Source organism: Mobula hypostoma, chromosome 2, assembly GCF_963921235.1.
Source record: "Mobula hypostoma chromosome 2, sMobHyp1.1, whole genome shotgun sequence".
Taxonomy (NCBI): domain Eukaryota; kingdom Metazoa; phylum Chordata; class Chondrichthyes; order Myliobatiformes; family Myliobatidae; genus Mobula; species Mobula hypostoma.
The window spans coordinates 77,337,434-77,364,611 of NC_086098.1; the positions used below are offsets into that span (position 1 = coordinate 77,337,434).

The window sequence follows — 27,178 nt, forward strand, 5'->3', positions numbered from 1 at the left end:
CTAATCAGGTAAACAGTAACCATAATATGAAGTTAATGTTAGCACTGTGAAGGAGAAATGTTTCAGAGAGGATCGACTGCAAATTCACCAGAATGATACAGATTAAAGATTTCATTTAAAAGGACAGGTTACGCAAGGATATGCAGCATTTTAGTGAGATGGGAAGGTCAAGTTGTCATATATTGAAAATGTTTAAATAGGATAAACAGAAACTTGGAAATAATTCCAGTAAGACGACAATGCGCTTGGTCACAGTGGCTCTCTGGGTCAAACAAGTGGTACATATGTGTGTCTTAAGCATTTTTTTTGTGATCACAAGACTCTGATGGACATTGACAATATAAAGAACTGCACATCCGGTTCGTTGGTTCAGTGGCGTGACTGACATCAGGGGAAGTCCGTGGCCTCCATTGTTCCATGGAAGTCCTTAACCTGTGGTGATGCCTGCCTCAACTACCCAGGCTAGGAGGCACCAGAGATGATATGGGAGAGAACAGAGGAGTGGCCAGTGCACTTGAATCTGAGCTGGGTTGGGAGCTGGCCCCTTCCATCAGTGTTGCTCTCCAGTGTTTGATCCACGGAAGACAAGTTGGATTGACTTTGTCTGCAGCTGACCCAGCACATGATGAGGACATACTGTGTGCTTGTTCTTGCAGAAACATGGCTCCAGGACAACATCAGATGCACTGTCAACCTTCAAGCAATGCCACTCAGGGACTAGTGCTGATATTATTTTTAGTGACTCTATATGTGTGCTTTTGTAACTATATGTGCTGTGTGCTCTGTGTGATTAAGCACCTTGTCCTTGGAGAAACACTGTTCTGTTTCATTCTATACATGCGTATAGATAAATGACAATTAGACTTGAACTTGAACTTCAATGTGATTTCTTATTATTGGAAATTTCATTGCAAAGAGAGATAATTTTAAAACCTGAGAAAACCCACAGTGGAGTGGAACAAAGATAAAATTATAACTGTTCTGCACTGAAAGCAAAAGCCTCACTGTTACAGCTGAGACCAGGAATCCTGAAAATAATAAACCCATAGTGGTTAGGTTATGTTAGGGATTTTTTTAATTTGCACAATTTGTCTTCTTTTGCGCATTGGTTGTTTGCCAGTCACTGTTTATTGTTTCATAATTCTATTGCATTGCTTTATTTCTTTTTTAAAATGCTTGCAAGGGAATGTTTATCAAGGAAATATATGGTAACATACACCCAGTGGCCACTTTATCAGGTACACCTGCATACTTCTGCTCATTAATGCAAATATCTAATCAGCCATAAGACCATAAGATGTAGAAGCAGTATTAGGCCACTCAGCCCATTGAGACTGCTCCTCAATCCCATCATGGCTGATCTTGGATCCCACTCAACCCCATACACCTTCCCTCTTGCCATATCCTTTGATGCCCTGACCGATCAGGAAACTAACAACTTTCACCTTAAGTATAGCCATGACTTGGCCTCGACCGCAGTCTGTGGCAGAGTATTCCACAGATTTACTACTCTCTGGCTAGAAATATTCCTCCTTACCTATTTTATAAAGAGTCGCCCTTCAATTTTGAGGCGGTATCCTCCAGTTCTGGATACTCCCACCATAAGAACCATCCTTTCCTCATCCACCTTATCTAAGTCCTTTCAACATTTGGCAGGTTTCAATGAGATTGCTCCACATTCTTCTAAATTCCAGTGAGTACATGCCCAAAGCTGCCAAACGCTCTTCATATGTTGACCCTTTCATTCACAGAATCATCCTCCTGAACATCCTCTGGACTCTCTCCAATGACAATACATTCTTTCTGAGATATGGGGCCCAAAGTTGTTGTCAATACTCCACGTGCAGCCTGACTAGTGTCTTATAAAGGCTAAGCATTATCTCCTTGTTTTTATATTCTATTCCCCTTGAAATAAATGCCCACATTACACTTGCATTCTTTACCACAGACTTGACCTGAAAATTAACCTTCTGGAAATCTTGCACGAGGACTCATAAGTCCCTCTGTACCTCTGCTATTTGAACCTTCTCCCCATTTAGATAATAGTCTGCACTATTGTTCCTTTTATCAAAATACATGATCATATGTTTCCCAACACTGCATTCTATATGCCACATTTTTATCCATTCTTCCAATTTGTCTAAGTCATGCTGAAATTGCATTGCTTCCTCAGCACTACCTACCCCTCCACCTATATTTGTATCATCCACAAACTTTGCCACAAGCCATCAGTTCCATTATTCATATCATTGACAAACAATGTGAAAAGTACTGACCCCTGAGGAACACCACTAATCACTAGCAGCCAACCAGAAAAGCCCTTTTATTCCCACTCGCTGCCTCCTGACTGTTAGCCACACCTCCATCCATGCCATAGGATTTTCTTCCTGTTAAGCAGGCTCAGGTGTGGCACCCTATCAAATACCTTCTAAGAATCTAACTAACTGATGTTCACTACCTTTCCTTTGTCTACCTTGCTTGTTATTTCCTCGAAGAACTCTAATAGATTTGTCAGGCAAGACTTCCCTTCACAGAAACCATGCTGACTTGGACTTATTTTATCATTAATCTCCAAGTACCCCAAAACCTCATCCTTAATGATAGGCTCCAGCACTTCCCCAACTACTGAGGTTGGGCTAACTGGCCTATAATTTCACACAAAATGCTGGAGGAACTCAGCAGGCCAGGCGGCATCTATGGAAAAAAGTACAGTCGATGTTTCAGGCTGAAACTCTTCTCTTGTTTGGCCTATAATTTCCTTTCTTTTGCCTTCTTCCCTTTGTCAAAGAGTGGGGTGGCATTTGCAAACTCCCAGCCATCCAGGACCATGCCAGAATCAAGTGATTCTTGAAAGATCGTGACCAATGCATCCGATATCTCTTTAGCAAAATTTCTCAGGATTGTGGGATGTAGTCCATCTGGTCCAGGTGACTTATCCACCTTAAGACCTTTGAGTTTGCCTGGCACCTTTTTCTTTGTAATAGCAAAGGCACTCACTTCTGCTCCCTGACACACACTGACCTCTGGTACACTGCTAATGTCTTCCACAGTGAAAAAAGATACAAAATACCCATTAAGTTCATCTGCCATTTCTTTCTTCCCATTACTACCTCACCAGCATAATTTTCCAGTGGCCCAATATCAACTATCATCTCCCTTTTACTCTATATAACTGAAAAAAAAATCAATATCCTGTTTTATATTATTGGCTAGTTTGTCCTTGTATTTCATTTTTTCCTTTCTTATAGCTCTTTTAGCTGCATTATTTTGGATGTTAAAATCTTCCCAATCATTCAACTTCCCACTCAGTTTTGGTACCTTATATGCGCTTTGCTTGGCTTTTATGTAGTCCTTAACCTCCTTTGTTGCAATGGTTTCCTACCTCTGCCATTTGAGAACTTCTTCCTCTGTGGGGCATATCTATCCTGCACCTTGTGAAGCAGAAGCTTCAGCCGTCTCTGTGCTGCCATCATCTCCGTCAGCACCCTCCTCCAATTTACCTTAGCAAGCTCCTCTCTCATGCCTCTGTAATTCCTTTTGTTCCATTGCAACACTGATACTTGTGCTTCTTCCTCCCAAACTGCTGAATGAATTCAATCAGATCATGAACACTGCCTTCTCATGGTTCCTTTATGTTAAGCTCCCTCATAAGATCTGGGTTATTATACAACACCCAATCCAAGATAGCCTTTCCCTGGGTAGGCTCAAGTACAAGCTGCTCTTAAAAGCCTTTTCATAGCCATTCAACTGATTCCCACTCTTGCAATCCAACATCAACTTGATTTTCCTACTACCCTTGCATATTGAAGTCCCCTATTACAATTATGTCAGTACTGTAATTACATGCCTTTTCCAGCTCCCTTTGCAATTGAAGCCCTACATTTTGCTACTGTTTGGAACCCTATATATGATTCCCATAATGGTTCTTCTACCCTTGCAATTTCTTCACTCCACCCACAAAGATTCAACATTCTCTGACCCAATGTCACCTCTATCTAAAGATGTAATTCCATCTCTTCCCAACAGACCACACCAATGTTAGTACTTTCCTGCCTGTCCTTTGATATCCTTTGATGTTAAGCTCTCAACTATGGCCTTCTTTCAGCCACAACTCAGTGATGCCCACAACATCATACCAACCAAACACTAAATGGGCCAAGAGTTCTTCAATCTTCTTCCGAATGCTACACTCATTTAAATACAGCACCTTCAGTCCTTCATTCTTCGCCATTTTGAATTTTTCCTCTGTGGTACAATTTACCTCTGTGCTCTGTCAACATTTATACCCAATTATTGGCTTGTCCTTCCTGAGATAGATGTTACATCCGTCACCTACTTGTAAACTTGCTGGCTCATCCTCAGCTGCATCACCCTCCCATATTAGTTTAAAGCATCTGCAACTGTTCTGGTAAACCTCCCTGCAAGAATATTGGTTCCCCTTGGATTCAGTGCAATCCATCCCTTTTGTACAGGTTCCACCTGCCCAGAAGAGGTCCCAATTATCCAGAAATCTGAATCCTGCCCCCTGCTCTAATTCATTGGCCACACATTTATCTGCCACCTCATTCTATTCCTATCTTCAGTGTTGGGTGGAATAAGTAGCAATCCGGAGATTACTACGCTTGAGGTCCTGCTTCTCAGCTTCCTTCCTAACTCCCTATATACGTTTTTCAGGACCACCTCCTGTTTTCTACTGATGACATTGGTACCAATATGTACCACAAGTTCTGGCTGCTCACCCTCCCTTTTCAGGATATTGTGGACACATTCATCGCGGACCCTGGCACCTGGGAGGCAAACCACTATCCGTGTTTCCTTTTCATGTCTACAGAATTGCCTATCTGTCCCCCTGACTATAGAGTATCCTATTACTGCTGCCATCCTTTTCAGTTCCCTACCACTCTGAGCCACAGGGCCAGACTCAGTGACAGAGGTGTGGCTACTGTTGCTTCCCCCAGGTAGGTCGCTCCAACACCCCTCCCTCCCCTCCGCTAACGGCACTCAAAATGGAATACTTATTGTTAAGGAGGATAGCCACAAGGGTGCTCTCCACTATCTGACATTCTTCATTCCCTCTCCTGATTGTCAGCCATTTATCTGTCTCCTGTAGCCTTGGGGTGACTACTTCTCTGTAGCTCCTGTATATCACTGTTTCACTTTCCCTAAGCAGCTGAATATCATCAAGCTGCAGCTCCAGTTCCCTAATACAGTCTCTAAGGAGCTGCATCTCGATGCACCTGGCACAGGTGTGGCTATCAGAAGGCTGGAAGTCTCCTGGAAATCTCATATCTGACATCCAGAACAGTATACTGGCTCTTTAGATGTACCCCCAATTCTCGCAAGAGTTAAGTAAGAAAAAATAAATAATGAATGAACTTTCCTACTTACCTTGCCTGCGCCTGTTCTTGCCAAAGCCCTGTTGAGTCAAAGCCTTACTACTCTGCCTCAGACTACTCCGATGACTGCTCTCACGATGACTGTTCCTCTCTTTTATAGTGATTGGGTTTTTAAAGCTCTTTAGCAGACCTATGCGGGAATGCTTCTGTTACATCTGCACAGTACTCCAAACAACAACTCCCATTGAAAATCTGTGGCAGCAAATCATGCAACATTGCAAGCATGGTCAAGAGGTTCAGTTCAAACATCAGAATGTGGAAGAAATGTAATCTAAATGACTTCCACTATGGAATGATAGTTGGTGCCAGATGGGGTGATTTGAGTATCTCAGAAACTGCTGATCTGCTGGGATTTTCACACAGATCAGTTTCTAGAGTTTTCAGAGAATGGTGCAAAAAACAAAAATACATCCAGTGAGTGGAAATTCTGTGAGCAAAAATGTTTGTTAATGAGAAGGTTCAGAAGAGAATGGCCAAACTGGTTCAAGCTGACAAGAAGGCAACAGTAACTCAAATAACTGCTCATTACAACAGTGGTGTGCAGAAGAGCATTGCTGACCACACAACACATTGACAGTTGAAATGAATGGGTTACAGCAGCAGAAGACCATGAACATACCTCTGTGGCCATTTTGTTAGGTCAAGGGGTACATGATGAAGTGGTCACTGAGTTTACTTTGTAAATGGATTTTGCATTGACTGAGTTTGACTTCGACTTTGACGTAGAAGCTGCAGATATGGCCTCATAAAAATGCTTCTCTTTTGTCTTCTGTGCTTTGCTATTTAACAGATTTCTATCTCACTGTTACAATTTCAGCGCAATGCCCTATGAATGAAATTCGGCGAAGCTCATCAGGAGTAATATTAAGTCCAGCATACCCAGAAAATTATCCCAACTTCCAAACTTGCTCCTGGACAATCAGAGTGGAACCTCGGTACACTATTTCTCTATATGTGGAGATGTTTCAAAGTGAGAAACAGTTCGATGAGCTGAGTATATTTGATGGTATGAGAAACCTTTAAGCATTTCTTTTTCGTAGACAATTTAGTGAAGAGAGGTGTTCGATTTAACTAACATTCAGCCAAACTTTGAACAATGGAAGTATTGACTTATAGATTTGACAATATGACACTTGTTTTGAAGAGGTAACTAATATTCAATGTCATCCAATCATATTCTGAGATGCTTATGTTGTTCATTATAATTCTTGAATGCTCAGAAGTAGGATGAGCAGACTTAATAATTAGTTTCATTTGCCACATGTACATTGAAACACACAGTGAAATGAGTCTTTTGTGTCAACGAACAACATTGACCAAGGATATCCTGGGGGCAAGCCTGCAACTGCTGGCAGGCTTCCGGTGGCAACACAGCATGCCCACAATTTATTAATCCTAACCCGTACGTCTTTGGAATGTGGGCGGAAACCGGAGCACTGGAGAAAACCCACATGGTAATGGAGAGAATGTACAAATTCCTTACAGACAGTGGCAGGAATTAAACATGGCACTGTAAAGCTTATACTAATACTACACTATTGTGCTACCCTTATTGACTAGGAACAGGAATTATGTCATTTGCATGATCATACAGGACAGACCTCCTTTGGATGCCTCCACTGCAAAGTCGATTTGCACACAATGTGGGCCCTCAGGTGGATTTAGTTAAAGAAATTGGCTCAGATGTGGAGGAGTGGCCTTCATCTCTCCCATCCCATGCTCTGCCACCCTCTCAGATGCACCCCCATTTCCAGCTCACCATCCCAGTCTTCTGGAAGGCCACACATAAAATACCAGAGGAATTCAGCAGGGCAGGCAGCATCTATGGGGGAGAATAAGCTGTCGACATTTCAGGCTGAGCCCCTTCTTCAGGACTGGAAAGGAAGGAGGGGGATTTTAGAAAGAGAAGGCGGGGATAGGAACAGGAGAACAAGCTTGCAGGTGATAGCTGAGTCTAGGGCATGGGGAAGGTGGTTGAGTGGGGGAGGGGAGATAAAGTAGAAAGCTGGAAGGTGATCAGTGGAAAAGGTAAAGAGCTGCAGAAGATGGAACCTGCTAGGAGCAGAGAAGTTACCATGGGAGAAAGGGAAGGAGGAGGGGTACAGGGGGAAGTGATAGGCAGGTGAAGACAAAATGTCAGAGGGGGCCAGAGTTGGGGAAATGAGAAAGAGGGAAGGGAGAGGGAGATAAAAATTACTGGAAGAATGTCTTACTTGTCCTGAGACCCAGCTGTGGTTGACATTGACCGGCAACACCATGTGACTTCTTTCCTTGTAGTTTGTCTGACATCTGCTGAAGCATCTCAGCCCGAAACATTGACTGTTTATTTCTCAACTATAGATGCTGCCTGACTTGCAAAATTCCTCCAGCATATTATATGTTTTCTATGACAACCGGTGCTCACTAAACCAAGGCAAACAAAAAGCCCTGGTATTGCCCCTGCAGCACAGCAGTATAACACTTAGCACAATCGTTTTCCAGTGGCAGTGATCAGCGATCTGGGCTTCAAATCCTACCATTTCCTGTAAGAAGTTTGTATGCTCTCTCTGTGACCGAGCAGTTTTCCTTGTAGTGCTCCAGTTTCCTCCCACTTACTGTCAAGTGGCGGGCAAGCATTTTTGCTGCTGGAAGTGTGGTGATTATCACGGGTTGCCCTAGTATGCCACAAACAACAGTGCACTGCATCTTTTGATGTACAGATAACAAATAAAACTTATCTATCTATGATCCCAACTATATCATATTATTAATGAATATGATATAGTTGGGATCACAGAGACATGGCTCCAGGGTGACCAAGGATGGGAGCTCAACATTCAGGGATATTCAATATTCAGGAGGGATAGACATGAAAGAAAAGGAGGTGGGGTAGCATTGCTGGTTAGAGAGGAGATTAACGCAATAGAAAGGAAGGACATTAGCCGGGAGGATGTGGAATCGATATGGGTAGAGCTCCATAACACTAAGGGGCAGAAAACGCTGGTGGGAGTTGTGTACAGGCCACCTAACAGTAGTAGTGAGGTTGGAGGTGGCATTAAACAGGAAATTAGAAATGCATGCAATAAAGAAACAGCAGTTATAATGGGTGACTTCAATCTACATATAGACTGGGTGAACCAAATTGGTAAGGGTGCTGAGGAAGAGGATTTCTTGGAATGTATAGAGGATGGTTTTCTGAACCAACATGTCGAGGAACCAACGAGAGAGCAGGCCATTCTGGACTGGGCATTGAGCAATGAGGAAGGGTGAATTAAGCAATCTTGTCGTGAGAGGCCCCTTGGGTAAGAGTGACCATAATATGGTGGAATTCTTCATTAAGATGGAGAGTGACATAGTTAATTCAGAAACAAAGGTTCTGAACTTAAAGAAGGGTAACTTTGAAGGTATGAGATGTGAATTAACTAAGGTAGACTGGCAAGTGATGCTTAAAGGGTTCAGAGTGGATATACAATGGCAAGCATTTAAAGATCGCATGGATGAACACCAACAATTATTCATCACAGTTTGGCAAAAGAAGAAATCAGGAAAGGTAGTGCACCCGTGGCTGACAAGGGAAATTCGGGATAGTATCAATTCCAAAGAAGAAACATACAAATTAGCCAGAAAAAGCAGCACACCTGAGGACTGGGAGAAATTCAGAGTCCAGCAGGGGAGGACAAACGGCCTAATTAGGAAGGGGAAAAAAGATTATGAGAGAAAAGTGGCAGGGAACATAAAAACTGACTGTAAAAGCTTTTATAGATATGTGAAAAGAAAAAGATTGGTTAAGACAAATGTAGGTTCCTTACAGTCAGAAATAGGTGAATTGATCATGGGGAGCAAGGACATGGCAGACCAATTGAATAACTACTTTGGTTCTGCCTTCACTAAAGAGGACATAAATAATCTTCTGGAAATAGTAGGGGACCGAGGGTCTAGTGAGATGGAGGAACTGAGCAAAATGCATGTTATTAGGGAAGTGGTGTTAGATAAATTGAAGTGATTAAAGGCAGATAAATCCCTAGGGCCAGATGGTCTGCATCCCAGAGTGCTTAAGGAAGTAGCCCAAGAAATAGTGGATGCATTAGTGATAATTTTTCAAAACTCTTTAGATTCTGGACTAGTTCCTGAGGATTGGAGGGTGGCTAATGTAACCCCGCTTTTTAAAAAAGGAAGAACAGAGAAACCGGGGAACTATAGACAGGTTAGCCTAACATCGGTGGTGGGGAAAATGCTGGAGTCAGTTATCAAAGATGTGATAACAGCACATTTGGAAAGCGGTGAAATCATTGGACAAAGTCAGCATGGATTTGTGAAAGGAAAATCATGTCTGATGAATCTCATAGAATTTTTTGAGGATGTAACTAGTAGACTGGATAGGGGAGAACCAGGGGATGTGGTATATTTGGATTTTCAAAAGGCTTTTTACAAGGTCCCACACAGGAGATTAGTGTGCAAACTTAAAGCACACAGTATTGGGGGTATGGTATTGATGTGGATAGAGAATTGATTGGCAGACAGGAAGCAAAGAGTGGGAATAAACAGGACCTTTTCAGAATGGCAGGCAGTGACTAGTGGGGTACAGCAAGGCTCAGTGCTGGGACCCCAGTTGTTTACAACAGCGGTCCCCAATCACCGGGCCGCGGACCGGTACTGGGCCGCAAGGCATGTGCTACCGGGCTGCGAGGAAACGATATGATTTGGCGACAGGAGTCAGCTGCACCTTTCCACATTCCATGTCACGCCCACTGTTGAGCTTGAACGCATGCGAGGTCATTACCCGCGTGTCATTCATGTCAGCGCAGGAAGGAGATCAACTCCTCGAGCTTGCAAATGACGACGGGCTGAAAAGTATGTTTGACATAACATCTCTGCCAGCATTCTGGATCAAAGTCAAGGCTAAATATCCTGATATAGTCAGGAAAGCACTGAAAATGTTGCTTCCATATTCAACATATCTCTGCAATGAGTGCAACGAAAACTAAATTGTGGAATAGACTGGACATAAAGAACCCCCTTCGAGTATCGCTGTCTCCCATCATCCTTCGATAGGACCGTGTTGTTGAAGGAAAACAAGTACTCAGCCCAGGGCTCCCACTGATTTAGCGATATTGGTGCATTGCTATGATTTTATATGTTCATACGAGGAAAATATGCGCTGTGTGTTTAATATCCAAACGTTACTTAAAATGTTATGATGCTATTATAAGTGACTTATATAACCATATAGCAATTACGGCATGGAAACAGGCCATCTCTGCCCTTTTAGTCCATGCCAAATGCTACTCTCACCTTGTCCTACCGACCTGCACTCAGCCCATAACCCTCCATTCCTTTCCTGTCCATATACCTATCTACTTTAACTTTAAATGATAATATCGAACCTTCTTCTGCCACTTCTACTGGAAGTTCGTTCAACACTTACTTCAAGCTCCCCTGTCCTCCCCTGATAATTGTCTTATCGCTATATTCATGCAAGGAAAATATGCGCTGTGTGCTTAATATTAAATTCGTTAGATACAAAGTTGAGTGTATTAGCCACTTATCACCTATATTCCGGTCGTGATTAACACCCTCCCCCCCAACAGAATCGGCATAAACGATTTTTATAAAATTGGCACATACACACATGCGCAAGTTACGCATGCGCACTTGTGCCCGCGCAAGGCTTCATGGTCATTGTAGTCTTACTCGGGGTAAACACAACGGATTTGGCTGCTACTCTTGTACGTTGGCAACTCTAACCGCCCCGCCTGTGGCAACAAATTCCATAGATTCACCACCCTCTGACTAAAAAAATTTTTTCGCATTTCTGTTCTGAAAGGGCACCCTTCAATCCTGAAGTCATGCCCTCTCGTACTAGACTCCCCCCATCATGGGGAACAACTTTGCCACATCCACTCTGTCCATGCCTTTTAACATTCGAAATGTTTCTATGAGGTCTCCCCTCATTCTTCTAAACTCCAAGGAATACAGTCCAAGAGCGGACAAATGTTCCTCATATGTTAACCCTCTCATTCCCAGAATCATTCTAGTGAATCTTCTCTGTACCCTCTCCAACGTCAGCACATCCTTTCTTAAATAAGGAGACCAAAACTGCCCACAGTACTCCAAGTGAGGTCTCACCAGTGCCTTATAGAGCCTCAACATCACATCCCTGCTCCTATACTCTATTCCTCTAGAAATGAATGCCAACATTGCATTCGCCTTCTTCACTACCGACTCAACCTGGAGGTTAACTTTAAGGGAATCCTGTGCGAGGACTCCCAAGTCCCGTTGCATCTCAGAACTTTGAATTCTTTCCCCATTTAAATAATAGTCTGCCCGTTCATTTTTTCTGCCAAAGTGCATAACCATACACTTTCCAACATTGTACTTCATTTGCCACTTCTCTGCCCATTCTTCCAATCTATCCAAGTCTCTCTGCAGACTCTCCGTTTCCTCAGCACTACCGGCCCCTCCACCTATCTTCGTATCGTCAAGAGGATTCGAGTACAGGAGCAGGGAGGTACTACTACAGTTGTACAAGGCCTTGGTGAGACCACACCTGGAGTATTGTGTGCAGTTTTGGTCCCCTAATCTGAGGAAAGACATTCTTGCCATAGAGGGAGTACAAAGAAGGTTCACCAGATTGATTCCTGGGATGGCAGGACTTCCATATGATGAAAGACTGGATCGACTAGGCTTATGCTCGCTCCAATTTCGAAGACTGAGGGCGGATCTTATTGAAACGTATAAAATACTAAAGGGCAGGCTAGATGCAGGAAGATTGTTCCCGATGTTGGGGAAATCCAGAACGAGGGGTCACAGTTTCAGGATAAAGGGGAAGCCTTTTAGGACCGAGATTAGGAAAAACTTCTTCACACAGAGAGTGGTGAATCTGTGGAATTCTCTGCCACAGGAAACAGTTGAGGCCAGTTCATTGGCTATATTTAAGAGGGAGTTAGATATGGCCCTTGTGGCTAAAGGGATCAGGTGGTATGGAGAGAAGGCAGGTACAGGGTTCTGAGTTGGATGATCAGCCATGATCATACTGAATGGCGGTGCAGGCTCGAATGGCCAAATGGCCTACTCCTGCACCTATTTTCTATGTTTCTTAACCTCAGTGTAATATAAGATTTCATCCAATGCCAGATCAGTGTAAAGCGTTATTAACTTGATGCTTATGGATTCAATGAGATTCACACCATAAGACATAGGATCGCAATTACAGTAATCAGCCCATCGAGTCTGCTTTGCCATTCCATCATGCCTGATTTATTTTCCCTCTCAATCCCATTCTCCTGTCTTCTTCCTATAACCACTGATGCCCTTTCCATTGAGAACCTGTCATTCTCTAATTTAAATATACCCAATCAATTGGCCTCCACAGCCATTTGTGACAATGAATTCCATAGATGCAACACCCTCTGTCTAAAGAAATTCTTCCTCATTTCTGTTCTACAGGGGTGTCATTCTTTTCTGAAGGCTGTCCTAAACTTCTTCTGTATAAGAAACATCCTCTGCAAGACCAGTTTATCCAGGCCTTTCCATCTTCTGTAGGTTTCAGTGCGATCCCCATCTCATTCTTCTAAACTCCATTCTTCTCAACAACCCTACTACAAAATGAAGTGACAGAACTGAGGGAAGGAAATCGAGCTGCATTCACCCCTCTGTACTGATGGTCACAAAACCCAGAGACTGTATTTCCTTGTGTTTGAATCTGTGGAATTTCTCTTCGATTGTCAAAATGTAACAAACCCAAATGATTTTATGTTTGTGTCGGACAATATTTCTTTATTATCAAAATATGTATATGTCACCATATACAACTCAAGATTCTTTATTTTTTGCAAGTATTCACAGTAGAACGAAGAATACAATAGAATCACTGAAAAACTGCATGCAAGGACTGACAAATAGCCAATGTGCAAAAGAAGACAAACTGTCAAATACAAAATCATAAATGATACTAATAATTAACAAATAATACTGAGTATATGAGTTGCAGAGTCCTTGAAAGAGAGTTCTTAGATTATTGATGTGTTGAGGTGACTGAAGTTATCCACATTAGTTCAGGACCCAAATGGTTGAAGGGAAATTAACAACAGTTCCGGAATCTGGTGGTGTGAGACCTAAGGCTCCTGTACTTCCTTCCCAATGGCAAAAGTGAGAAGAGAGATGGCCTAGTTTGCGAGTGTTGTGATGGATGAAATGAGCAATCAATGGCCCAGATCAAGACCTTTCATCTGCAGCTGGTTTTAACCTAAATTGCCAACTGTCCACTTCCTTCCACAGATGCTGCCTGACCCACTGTGCTCCTCCAGTGCTTTGTGTGTTGCTCTGGATTCCAGCATCTGCAGACTCCAGGGTCAATATGAGGAGCGTTTCATTGCTCTGGGCTGGTACTCGCTGGAATTTAGAAGAATGAGGGGGATCTCATTGAAACCTATCAAATATTGAAAGGCCTAGATAGAGTGGGTGTGAGGAGGATGTTTCCTATAGTGCGTGAGTTTACGACCAGTGGGCACAACCTCAGAATAGAGGTGTGTTCATTTAGAATAGAAATGAAGAGAATTTCTTTATCTAGAGGATGGTGGATCTGTGCAATTTCTTGGCACAGACAACTTTGGAGCCCAAGTCATTGAGTATATTTAAAGCAGAGATTGATAGGTTCTTGATTAGTCAGGGTGTCAAAGGATATGGGAAGAAGGCAGGATTATTAATCAGCCATGATGAAATGGAGGAGACTGGATGGACTGAATTCGGGTCTTATGGTGTAATTTTTTTAAAAGATTTTCAACCAAATGATTACCCAGATCACACCCTGTGGACCTTGTGATAAAGACTCTGCTATAATACTATTTATATTTTTCAGACTCCCCTTTTAATAGAAGTTAAAATAAATGTACTGCAAGTGATATGTTGTACAGTTGTTAAAAGGGCAAAGATTTTATTCATCAAAAAATTGTGTTGAATAGGGTTTTGAATCTGTAATTGGTGTTATTTTCTGACTCATTATAGCTTCTGTGCTACAAAACATCAGCAAACAACTCATTTATTGTTGTATCGTCTCCAACAGGACCCACGGGTCAAAGTCGACTATTGATCGTTCTTAGTGGGAATCACACGGGGCAGATGAACTTAACCAGCACAGGAAGACAAGTGCATTTGCGCTGGTCGACTGATCATGCAACGAACAAAAGAGGGTTCAAGATCCGATATTCAGGTACTGACTTGTAGTTTTATTTCAGTCTCTTAATAGTAATCATTTTAAAATTTGCCGCTGGCATTAGCAATTTCCATGCTCGGAAAAAAGTCTCTGGCTGTCCACTCAATATATTGCTCTTACCATATTGTACACATCTATCAAGTCACCCTCCTTCACTCCAAAGAGAAAATAAATTTTTCTTCAGAAGACATGCTACCTAATCTAGGCAGCATCCTGGTAAATCTCGACACCCTCAGTAAAGCTTCTACATCCTTCTTACAAATGAGGGAACCAGAACTGAAAGCAGTATTCCGAGTGTGTGGTATCGCCAGGGTTTTATAGAGCCACGACATTACAATGCAGCTCTTGAGCTCAATTCCTTGACTAATGAAGGCCAACAAAAAGGAAACTTTTGTATTTCCCACCCTCAATTTTGTCTTGACCCAACAGTATATAATTGTCCTACTTGTATCGAAAATCCTTTGATATTAAGTCAGAGACAACATAAGAGAAATAATATCAGGATCAACAGCTGCAGTTATGCTAGCAAGGGGTGCGGACTGTTACTGATCACTTTCTACACTAAGTGCTGACACTGCCTACATCTAATCAGGCTAACATAGCAATGGTTTCAGAGCACCTTGCCTCATGGAAATTTCATCTGACTTCCTCAGAGGTTATTAGAGATTTTCTTTTCAAGGGCCTTTATTTTTCTGAGAAGGCTACACATCTTAATTAAATCCATTCCACAGCCTTACCTATGACTCCCCTCTATTTGTAAAGATCACAGGGGAAATGTGTGAAGAGTTTATTGAGAGATTCAGATACAAAAAAAGGCTTGACTGACCTTTGTGCAAATGTGGTGTGATACCTGAGCTGAATTAATAAAAGCAGCTTCCAAATACCACCAGGCAGTAAGACTGCTTGCTTCCCTTCCAAGATGAGCACACAACGCTAGCTCATAGTGGGGGAGGGGGAGGAACGATCTCATTGAAACCGACTGAAAAGTGAAAAGCCCAGAAAGAGTGGACGTGGAGAGGATATTTCCTGTCGTGGGTGAGTCGAAGACTCAGTGGGTACAGCCTCAGAACAGAAAGATGTCCATTTAGGACAGAGGGGAGGAGAAATTTTTTCAATCAGAGGGTCCTGAATCTGTGGAATTTATTGCCACAGATCACTGTGGAGGCCAAGGCATTGAGTATATTTGAAGCTGAGGTCAATAGGTTCTTGATCAGTAAGGGTACCAAAGATTACAGAGAGAAGGCAGGAGAATAGGGTTGAGAGGGATAATAACTCAACCATGGTGGAATGGCAGAGCAGACTCGATGAGCAGAGTAGCTTAATTCCGCTCCAATGTCTTAGGGTTTTATGGTCTTCATCGGGGTGAATGACCTATTTGCTTCACCTATTCAGTTCTTGAAGCAATGAGCACAATCTTAATCACACAGAAATTATAATACCTAAATATCTAAAAGAGTCTGAAACTTTAAAAGGAGTATTATCATATATAGAGACAGAATCATTTAAAGGAAACAATTCACTTTTACTAAAATTTATTTTATATCCTGAAAAACCTCCGAATTCATTAAATAATTTTAGCAGGTCGGGAATGGATTCGTCAGGGTTAGATATATAAACCAAGAAATCATCAGCATAGAGAGAGACCTTATGCATGGTCTCATTCACAAAGATCCCATGGATATTTTTAGCCTCACGAAGAGCAATAGCAAGGGGTTCTAATATTAAATTAAACATCAAAGGACTTAATGGACAGCCTTGCCTTGTCCCCCGTGAAAGCTGCAAAAAAGGAGACCTACAATCCAGAAATCTGAGATGCAGAAGGACTTGGGAGTCCTTGTGCAGAACACTCTGAAGGTTAACTTGCAGGTAGAATCAGTGGTGAGGAAGGCAAATGCAATGTTAGCAGTCATTTCAAGAAGTCTAGAATACAAGAGCAGGGATGTGATGCTGAGACTTTATAAGGCACTGGTGAGGCCTCAATTTGAATATTGTGAACAAGTCTGTACTCCTTATCTGAGAAAAAGATGTGCTGGCATTGGACAGGGTCCAGAGGAGGTTCACAAGGATGATTCCGGGTTGAAAGGGTTATCATAGCAGAAACATCCGATAGCTTTGGGTCTGTACTCACTGGAATTTAGAAGGATAAGAGGGGATCTCATTGAAACCTATCAAATGTTGAATTGCCTAGACAGAGTAGATGTGGAGAGGATGTTCCCCATGGTGGGCAGTTGAGAACAAGAGGGCACAACCTCTGGATAGAAGGTGTCGATTCAAAATACTGATGCAGAGAACTTTCTTTAGCCGAATGGTAGTGAATTTGTGGAATTTCTTATCGCAGGCCGCTGTGGAGGCCAGGTTGTTGGGTATATTTAAGGCAGAGCTTGATAGGTTCCTGATTGTACATGTTATCAAAGGTAATGGGGAGAATGCTGGGGAGTGGGGTTGAGGGAAAAGAAAGGATCAGGCATAATTGAATGGTGGAGCAGACTCAATAGGCCAAATGGTCTTATCCTACTCCTATGTCTTATGGTCTCTAACTTTTCAAGCTTAAGTTTTAGCCTGTGCCTGTTCTTGTGCAATAATGTTGAGCCAAACCTTCACCACTCCAATACTGGCCCACTCAAATACCGGTCCAATCCAACAATGATGGCTTAGCTTACAACTTGCTCCTGCTGAGGGCCTAAAAGATCATGATGATTGCATCATGCTGAAATGTTCCGAAAGGCCCTACTCTCTTTTTAAACTTTGCACTTCCTCACCAGCAAATGACCTCTCACAATGATTGCAGCCAGCTGAAAGTTCCAAAAGTCCCAAGCTCTTTTTAAACCTCCTTCAGCCTCACCAACAAATGACCTCTCATTGAAAGGATGACATGGCCTGAATGGTGGGATCTTTAACGTTAGATATTTCATCTGTGAGACAGAGCTTCTTATCAAAACTTTTGAGCATTGGGAGGAATATACCCATGACATATAGGACTGAGTCCTCTACTCTCTGGAGCTTCTTCTGTTTCAGTGCATTCAAGTTGCTGTATCAAACAATAATGCAACCCATCAGTTTACTTCCAACAGTAAATCTGTAGACGTTTGTCAGTGTTCAGTGCCAAGCCAAACCTCTTTTACCTCTTACACCAGCACTCCTTCCTTGTGATTGCATCTATGTGCTGAGCTGAAGACTGATCACCTGATATTCTAACACCCAATGATTTAACGTGGTCATGCTTGAAGTCACCTTCTTCAAAAGTTATAGGCTTGATGTGAAATAATGCAAGTTAACTTCAGAAATTGCTCTTGATAAATGAGAACTGATGGGGAAAACTAGACAATTGGATCAACTTGAAGTTTTGCATGAGTTTTGCAGAGTAATCTTGGCCTAATGGGATTACAATTGGTATAGAATCATTTAACATGTATTTTCATGCTCAATTGAATTTCTAGGACAACGTTTTAGTCCTGTCACAATGGCTAACTACATTTACTTGGTAATGTGATACAACTCTTTTCAAGGTTTATAACTTTCTATAATAACTTTGCAACGATTTACACCTTTTCACTCAACATCAGTTTGTATCTCCTTGTACTAAAATTTGAGTTGATTATATCAGAATTGTTCACCTGTTCATAATGGTTTCTGGTGTTGACCATCACCTTGGTTCACAACTTTTTAATGACTTGTATTTAGTTTCTATGATAAAATGATATGTACAAGCTGAAAAGTTAGTTTGCAGGGACAGAAAAAGAAAACTGCTCAGCTGAACATTGTCTCCACTCAGGAAGGGATCAGTTTGTGTCATTTCTACTTGTCATTGTGCCTGACAGAGCACTTAACACCTCATCTTGTGTCTTCTTGTTAAAAATATACATTACGTATTTTAATGTAATGTGTATGTATCTTTTAAATGTAATTATCTGATTCTACGTGCCTGTGACACTGCTGCAAGGAAATTTTTCATTACACCTGTGCATACAGTGCACTTGACAGTGAACTCGACATTGATTGTTTTGGTAGGATTTTCATTTTGTTTAAACCTTATCCTGGAGTAAAGTTCCAACAATTGATACCAGCAGTGAAGCTGTGTGCTGTAATTTTTAAACTAGTCTACAACAAAATGATAGTCTGTATACTCAGAGAACATTTAGGTTTTTCTCCATCCACCACAACAGGTAAAAATTTTTTTGGTGAGTACCCATTTCAATTAAATTTTTCATTCCCAGTCTGGCATGTTGGTCCAAGGATACTGCCATGAACAAGAGAAAATCTGCAGATGCTGGAAATTCAAGCAAGACACACAAAATGCTAGAGAACTCAGCAGGTTAGGGAGCATCTATGGAAAAGTGTAAGGTAGACGTTTCGGACAGACTCTTTAGCAGGACCAATATCCTTGTGGGCAGGTTTACTAAGATTTGTTGGGAGCAGCTTAAACTAATATGGCAGAGGTATGGGGACCAGTATGATAGAGCTGAAGATGAGCCAGCAGGTTCACAAGTAGAAGATCGGTGTAATATGAATGCAAGGAAGGACAATGATTGGGTACAAATGCAGACAGAACAAAGAGTTAAGTTGCACCACAGAGGCAGAATTCAAAAGGGTGAAGAATGCAGGTCTGAAGATGCTCTATTTAAATGCATGTAGCACTCGGAATAAGGCAGACAAACTTGTGGCACAATTGGAAATTGGTCGATATGACATTGAGTCCTGGATGAAAGAAGGCCATAGTTGGAAGCTTAACATCAAAGAATATACTTTGCATGAAAGGACAGGCAGGAAGGCATAGTCGGTGGTGTGACTCTGTTGGTAAGAGATGGAATTACTTCTTCAGAAAGAGGTGATAAAGAGTCAGAGAATGTTAAATCTTTGTGGATGGAGTTAAGAAAATACAATAGTTATAAAAAAAACATTATGGAAATCATAGATAGGCCTCCGAATAGTTGCAAGATGTGGGGCTGAGATTGCAAAGGGAGCTGGAAAAGGCATGTAATAAGGGTCATGACACAATTGTAATGGGAAACTTCAATATGCAAGGGGATTGAGAAAATCAGGTTGGTGTCGGATTGCAAAAGAGGGAATTTGTTGAATGCCTATGAGATGGCTTTTTAGAGCAGCTCGTACTTGAGACAACTTGGGAGAAGGCTATTTTAGATTAGGTGTTGTGTAATAACCCAGATCTTATTAGGAAGGTTAACGTAAAGGAACTTTTAGGAATTCATACTGCAATTTTAAGAGGTGGTAGCATAAGTCACATGTATCAATATTACAATGGAATAAACTGAATTACACAAACATGAGAGAGGAGCTTGCCCAGATGGATTGGAGGAGAACACTGGTGGGGTTGACTGCAGAACAGAGGTGGCTGAAGTTTCTGGGAATAGTTCACAAGGCACACGATAGAGATGTCCCACAGAAGAGAAAGTTCTCAAATGGCAGGAGTAGGCAACCGTGACTGACAAGGGAAATTAAGCACTGCATAAAAACCAAGGGAAGGTCATGTAATGTAGCAAAAGTGAGTGGGAAGTTGGATGATCGGGAAGCTTTTAAAATCCAACAGAAGGCAACTAAGAAAGCTGTAAGAAGGGAAAAAGTGAAATATGAGGGCAAACTAGCCAATAATATAAAGCAGGATACTAAAAGTTTTTTCAATTATACAAAGAGTAAAAGGGAGGTGAGAATTGATATTAGACCACTGGAAGATGATGCTGGTTAGGTAATAATGGGGGACAAAGAAACGACAGATGAACATAATGGGTACTTTGCATCTGTCTTCACTGTGGAAGACACTAGCAGTGTACCAGAGGTCCATGAGTGCCATTGCTACTACAAAGGAAAAAGTATTAGACAAATTGAAAGGTCTTCATGTCGATAAGACACCTAGAGCAGATGGACTACATCCCAGAGTCCTGAGAGAGGTTGCTGAAGAAATAATGGATGCCTTGGTCATGGTCCTTCAAGAAGCATTTGATTCTGACATGGTCCTGGAGGACTGAAAAATTGCAGATATCACTGTACTATTTCAGAAAGGAGGAAGGCAAAGGAAAGGAAATTATAGGCCAATTAGCCTAACCATGGTGGTTAGGAAAGTGTTGGAGTCCATTGTTCAGTGTGAGATTTCAGGGTACTTGGAGACTAATGATAAAATAAATCCAAGTCAGTATGATTTCTGTTAAGGGACATCTTGCCTGACAAATCTGTTAGTTCTTTAAGGAAGTAACTAGCAGGGTGGACAAAAGAGAGGCAGTGGATGATATTTACTTGGATTTTCAGAAGATATTTGATAAGGTACCACACATGAGTCTGCTTAACAAGATAAAATCCTGTGGCGTTATAGGAAAGATCCTGGTATGGATAGTGGAATGGCTGACAGGCAGGAGGCAGTGACTAGGAATAAAAGGGGTCTTTTCTGATTCCTCAGGGGTCGCTATTGGGACTGCTGCCCTCGACATTATTCGTCAACGACTTGAATAATGGAATTGATGGCTTTGTGGCAAAGTTTGTGGATGGTACAAAGATAGGTGAAGGTGTAGGTAGTGCTGAGGAAGCAAGGCGATTGCAGCAGGACACATTGGAAGAATGGGCAAAAAATTGGCAGATGGGTTGTGGTGTTGGGAAATGTATGATGCATTTTGGTAAAAGGAACAACAGTGCAGACTATTATCCAAATGGGGAGAAAGTTCAAACATCAGAGGTGCAGAGGGACTTAAGAGTCCTCGTGCAGGACTCCCAGAAGGTTAATGCACAGACTGAGTCTGTAGTAAAGAAGGTAAATGCAATGTTGGCATTTATTTCAAAGGGAATAGAATATAAAAACAAGTAGATAATGCTTAGCCTTTATAAGACACTAGTCATGCCGCACAAAGTATTGTCAGTAATTTTGGGTCCCATATCTCAGAAAGGATGTATTGTCATTGGAGATAGTCCATATTTTATCAGTAGGGCAGGCAGGTAGGCAGAGGGGGTTCTACTGGTTAAAAAATGACATTAAATCCTTAGAAAGAAGTGACATCATATAGGAAGAAAATCCTTGTGGATAGAGTTAAAAAACTGTAAGGGCAATATCCCCGATAGGAGTTACATACAGACCTCTGCACAGTAGCCTAGATGTGGGCTATAAAATGTATTAGGATATTGAAAAGGCATGTAAAAAGGGCAAAGCTACCATAATCATGGGGGATTTCAATATGCAGGTAGATTAGGAAAAACACGTTGGTGTGGGATCCAGGGTAGGAAATTTGTAGAATGCCTACAAGATGACTTTTTAAAGCAACTTGTGGTTGATCCCACTAGAGGAACAGCAATTCTGGTTTGGGTGTTAGGTCATGACCCAGATTTGGTTAGGGAGTCAGTGATCATATATATCATAGAATTCACCCTGCAGTTTGAGAAGGAAAAGCTAAAATCAGACGTATCAGTAAAGGGAAATACAGAGGCATGAGAGAGGAGCTGGCTAAAGTTGATTGGAAGGGGACACTAGCAACGATGGCTGGAAATTCTGGGAGCAATTTGGAAGGTGCAGGACAGATACATCTCAAAGATGAAGAAGTATTCTAAGGAGAGGATGAGGCAACCATGAGTGATAGGGGAAGTCAAAGACAGGGCATATAATAGAGCAAAAACTAGTCAGAAATGGGAAGATTGGGAACCTTTTAAAACACAGCAGAAGTAAACTAAAAATTCATAAAGAGAGAAAAGATGGAATATGAAGGTAAGTTAGCTAATAATATTAAAAAGGATGTAAACAGTTTTTCAGATATATAAAGAGTAAAAGAGGAACAGGAATGGATATTACTGGAAATAATACTGAAGAGGTAGTAATTGGGGGACGTCAAAAAAATGGCAGACGAACTTAGTAAGTACTTCACATCAGTGTGAGAGTACCAGGCAACAGAAGTGAGTGTTGTTGCTATTTGGGAAAAGATGCTAGGGAAGCTGAAAAGGCTGAAGGTAGGTAAGTCACCTGGACCAGACGGATTACATCAGAGGGTTCTGAAAGAGATAACAGAGGCATTAGAAATAATCTTCCAAGAATCACTAGATTCTGGAATGGTTCCAGAGGACTAGAAAATTGCAAATATCACTCCATGCTTTAAGAAGTGATGGAAGCAGAGAAAAGGGAATTATAGGCCAGTTACCTGACTTCAGTGTTTGGAAAGATGTTGGAGTCTATTATTAAGGATGAGTTTTTGGGATACTAGGAATCACATGAACAATTAGGCCAAAGTCAGCATGGTTTCCTGAAGGGGGAAATTGCCTGACAAATCTGTTGGAATTCTTTGGGGAAATAACAGGCAAGATATACAAATGTGAGTCAGTGATATTGTTTATTTGGATTTTCACAAGGCCTTTTACAAGTTGCCAGACATGAGGCTGCTTAACAAGATAAGAGCTCCTGCTATCACAGCAAGGTACAAGCATGGATTGAAGATGGGCTGACTGTTTGGAGGCAAAGAGTAAGAATAGTGAGGCACTTTTCTAGGTTGACTGTCAGTGACTAGTAGTATGCCTCAGTGGCCAGTGTTTGAACGGTTTCTCTTCACATTATATGTCAATGATTTGGATGAAGGAATTAAAGGATTTGAGGCCAAGTTTATGGATGATACAAAGATAGGCAGAGGGATGAAGAGGCAGGGTGCCTTCAGAAGGACTTAGATAAATGGGAAGAATGGACAAAGAAGTGGAAGATGGAATTTAGTGGAGAGAAGTGCATGTTCATGCACCTTGACAGAAAAAATAAAGGCATAGACTATTTTCTAAATGTGGAGATAATTCAAAATTTAGGGTGCAAAGGAACTTGGAAGTCCTCATGTAGGTTTCCATAAAGGCTAACCTGCAGGTTGAGTCAGTGGTAAGGATGGCAAATGCAATGTTAACATTCATTTCCAGAGGACTAGAAGACAAAAGCACGGATGCAATGCTAAGGCTTTATAAGGCATTGGTCAGATTGCACTTGGAGTACTGTGAATATTTTTAGTCCCCTTATCTAAGAAATGCTGTGCTGGCATTGGAGAGGGTCCATACGATGATTTCAGGAATGAAAGGGTTAACATAAGAGGAGTGCTTGATGTATTGCATGGGAGGGGGGGGTCCGCGGGTGGTGCTGTACCTGCTGGGGTTTGAAGAATAAGGGTGGGGTCTCATTGAAATCTATCGAATTTTGAAAGGCCCAGATACAGTGGATGTAAAGAGAGGTTAGAATGGAGTCAAGATATGCAGGCATGAGTTCAGTGGGGCAGCAGCGAGCAGAGACACTGGGCCTACCTGGACAGCCAGTTTTGTGGATCTTGGTAGGAGGTAGAAATGAAATGAGCAGTGCAGAGTTGATGCTTTTATTGCCATTTGCGCAATTTGTTTTTTTTTGCATGTGAGGGGTTGATGGTCTTGTTGCTATTCATGTAATTTGTTTTTTTGTGCATGGGGGAGTTGCTGTTCTTGTTGCCGTTTTCACGATTTGTTTATTATTGCACATGGGGGAGGGGATTGGATGATTTTCTTTGATGGGTTCTATGGTTTTCTTTGTTTCATGGCTGTCTAGAGAAGACACATCTCAGGGCTATATAATACATACATACTTTTATAATAAATGTCTTTTGAACTTTGAATGGAGAGGTTTAAGTAGCTGAGAAACTACTGATATTCTGGGATTTCCATACACAACAGTCTCTAGACACTACAACCGTGGTGTGCAGAAGTGCATCTCTGAATGCTTATGTCAAACCTTGAAGTGGATGAACCAGAAGACCACAAACATACACTCAGTAGCCGCTTTGTTAGATACAGGAGATACCTAATAAGGTGGTCGGTCACAGAGTGTACATACCTTAATAAAAAGTTCAATGAACTTTGAAATTTTGATCTTTCATCAAACTGAAATGGTAATGTTTGTGTAGATGATTCTTGCATTTCCTGTTTATATTTCATATCCATAACACCTATTGTTCATGCTTTTGACCCTGACAGATTGAGCATTCAGTGATCTGTGGTTAATTGCCTCTGTATGGTTGTTGGTGATAATGTGCTTTGACCAGTACACTGGAACTCAGGGAACTATTATCATGATTAACCTTCCAGTGAGCCCATGCACATATCAATCGAAGAATATATTCATGTTATGGACCATTGTACATGGTTGAGAACCGTTTTTGTTTAGATATTAATGACCACCCACCAATGAGTTATTTACAAAGTTAATGTGGCTCTTCGCTTCCCCTTTGAGTTTTAACATACATTATGTCCAACTGAAAATAAGCCTCTGAAAGACTATTTTGCATTGAAATCAGCCCCAGAGAATGACAAAAAGAGACAAAAATAGCAGAAGGCCAGGGAACAGCTGCTGCAGTGTGATTAAAACATCATTGCAGAAGCATTAAATAATAATGATAATAATGCATAAATAAGCCAAAATTTGTCTCACTTTCTTCTAAAAAATCATCTAAGTGTTCAAACTTGAAGGTAGAATGCAAGGTTTTGCATATTAGTTGTTTGTCCTTCTTTGTGTTTAGTTTCTCATTGATTTTATTGTATTTCTCTGTTCTACCGTGAAACAGGTGGGTGGGAGGAGGAAGTCAGAGGGAGGTTTTTTACACAGAGGGTGGTGGGTGCGTGGTACATTCTGCCAGTGTTGGTAATTCAGGCAGATACACTAAGGACACTTAAGAGGCTCTTAGATCAGTGCATGGATGATAGAAAAGTGGAAGGCCATGTGGGAGGGAAGGGTTAGATTGATCTTAAAGATTCACTACAACATCGTGAGCCAATGGGCCTATAATGTGCTGTACTGTTCTGTGTTCTAATAGGAAGTATTGGCATTCAAACACCGCCACAGCTGTTCTACATCCAATTGTGTCCTTAACCTCACTGGATCCTCACATCAGCCTAGATTAGTGCGGCATCCTCTCACGATTTCTAAAAAACTACCTCAAACTGTCAGGACTACAGACAAGTGTCAGGGCGGCAGTTTACCATCACTGCAGGGCTTGTATATGTCAAAGCAGGCAATAAAAATCATTGCGGGTACACTATTTGCCCAGTAAACTGTCTTATCCAAATGCTTTCTACAGGAAAGTGTTGTAGGGTTATGAAACAAAAACCTCACACCATCTTAAAAGCTTCTTACACGAGACAGTTAATCGGATCAACCATTCCAGTTAGGGGACAACCACCCTCCTCTATCTATTATGCCCTGTCACTGCACTGTATTGTCAAAACTGTAAATCACTTTTTATTACGCTGTTTACACTGTACATAGATGCTGGTATTTATGTATTTATGCACATTTTATTCCATACCCATACTCCTACCTTTGCTTTTAGATAATTCTTTATTTTTTGCAATTGTTGAATTGTGTTTTAGTTAGATTTTGCATCAACACACCACAGCGAACTCCTAATACATGTAACTGTATATGACAAATAAAATTCATCCTTGATCCTTGATATGGAATTAACTTATGGCTCTCACAGAAGTCTTTAATTTAATTTAGAGATATAGTGTTGCAGGCCTTTCCGGCCCAATGAGCTGCGTCACTCAGCAGCCCACCTACTTAACCCTATCTCATCATAGGACAATTCACAATGACCAACTAACCCGCTAACCAGTGCACCTTTGAACAGTGGCAGGAAAACAGCACCTGGATGAAATCCTTGCCTCACAGGAAGGACACGCAACCTTCTTACAGAAGATGCCGGAATTGACCTCTGACATACTGAGATGTAATTACATTATGCAACCGTTGCTCACCATTTCCATTGGTTATACTTGCACTTCCCGTAGGCTTTGTGTAAGCAGATTATGTAATACCTCACGAGACAGATGCTCCAGCCATTAGGTTTTTCAAATCATCATATCAGTCAGACAAAGAAAATAAGAAAAAGATTGAAGTTACAGTTGAAAATCTATGTAATTTTTCTGTTGTTTTGGATTCCAGAAATACTTGTTGTCTGTTCATCTTAACACCCTTGGAATGAATACTGAAATTCAACTGCAAATCCATTCTATTTGTGCTTCCAGCTCCCTACTGCAGCTTGGACAGTGTCCCGTTGAACGGTGGAATCCTGAATAAAACATCTGGAACACCTAGAAGCCTGGTACAGTTTTACTGCAGAACAGGATATCGGTTGGTTGGTCGGAGTAACGCCACCTGTCGACGGTTTCCGAATGGCTCGTATCGCTGGGACACTGCAGTTCCCTTCTGCCAAGGTAGGAATTATTAATGACCACAATTAATGGGTAGATAGTTCTGTTGAAATGATGTTTTCCCTCTGGATTTCTGCAATTGCCAAGGAGACAAGTCCTCTTATTTGTATCCCATTGACTAATGCAGTTAGTTGTGGTTGGCGCTCCGTTGGTGTGGGTTGACTGTGGATCTTGCATCCTAGCTGCCTCCATAGTTATTACACAAGCCAGTGCATGAGGCAAGGCAGTGCAGTGTGGAGTGCATGCTGTCTTCCATGCAGCAGGCTCCCCCTGTCCAGCAGAGACCGATACAATTTGGCACTGGCAGTGTCGTTTGAGTTGCCGGTCAGCGTTGAATTAATTGTAGGTTGCCTTAGGGATTCCAGATCTGGATTTTTCCTCAAGCTTTACTCCCGAAGCCTTCCTCATG

The 27,178-nt window shown here is 41.6% G+C and overlaps 1 protein-coding gene across 5 annotated transcripts in view; it reads left to right on the forward strand.

Annotated features, from left to right (window-relative positions):
• The window catches only part of LOC134341158 (CUB and sushi domain-containing protein 1-like), a 2,430,601-nt gene that overhangs the window by 2,187,028 nt on the left and 216,395 nt on the right, over nt 1–27,178 (forward strand). For all 5 annotated transcript variants that reach the window (XM_063038952.1, XM_063038962.1, XM_063038968.1 and 2 more), the window contains 3 exons: nt 6,214–6,402; nt 14,437–14,583; nt 26,584–26,772. In XM_063038952.1, coding sequence (XP_062895022.1) covers nt 6,214–6,402; nt 14,437–14,583; nt 26,584–26,772 — 525 coding nt within the window. The remainder of the gene's footprint in view (nt 1–6,213; nt 6,403–14,436; nt 14,584–26,583; nt 26,773–27,178) is intronic.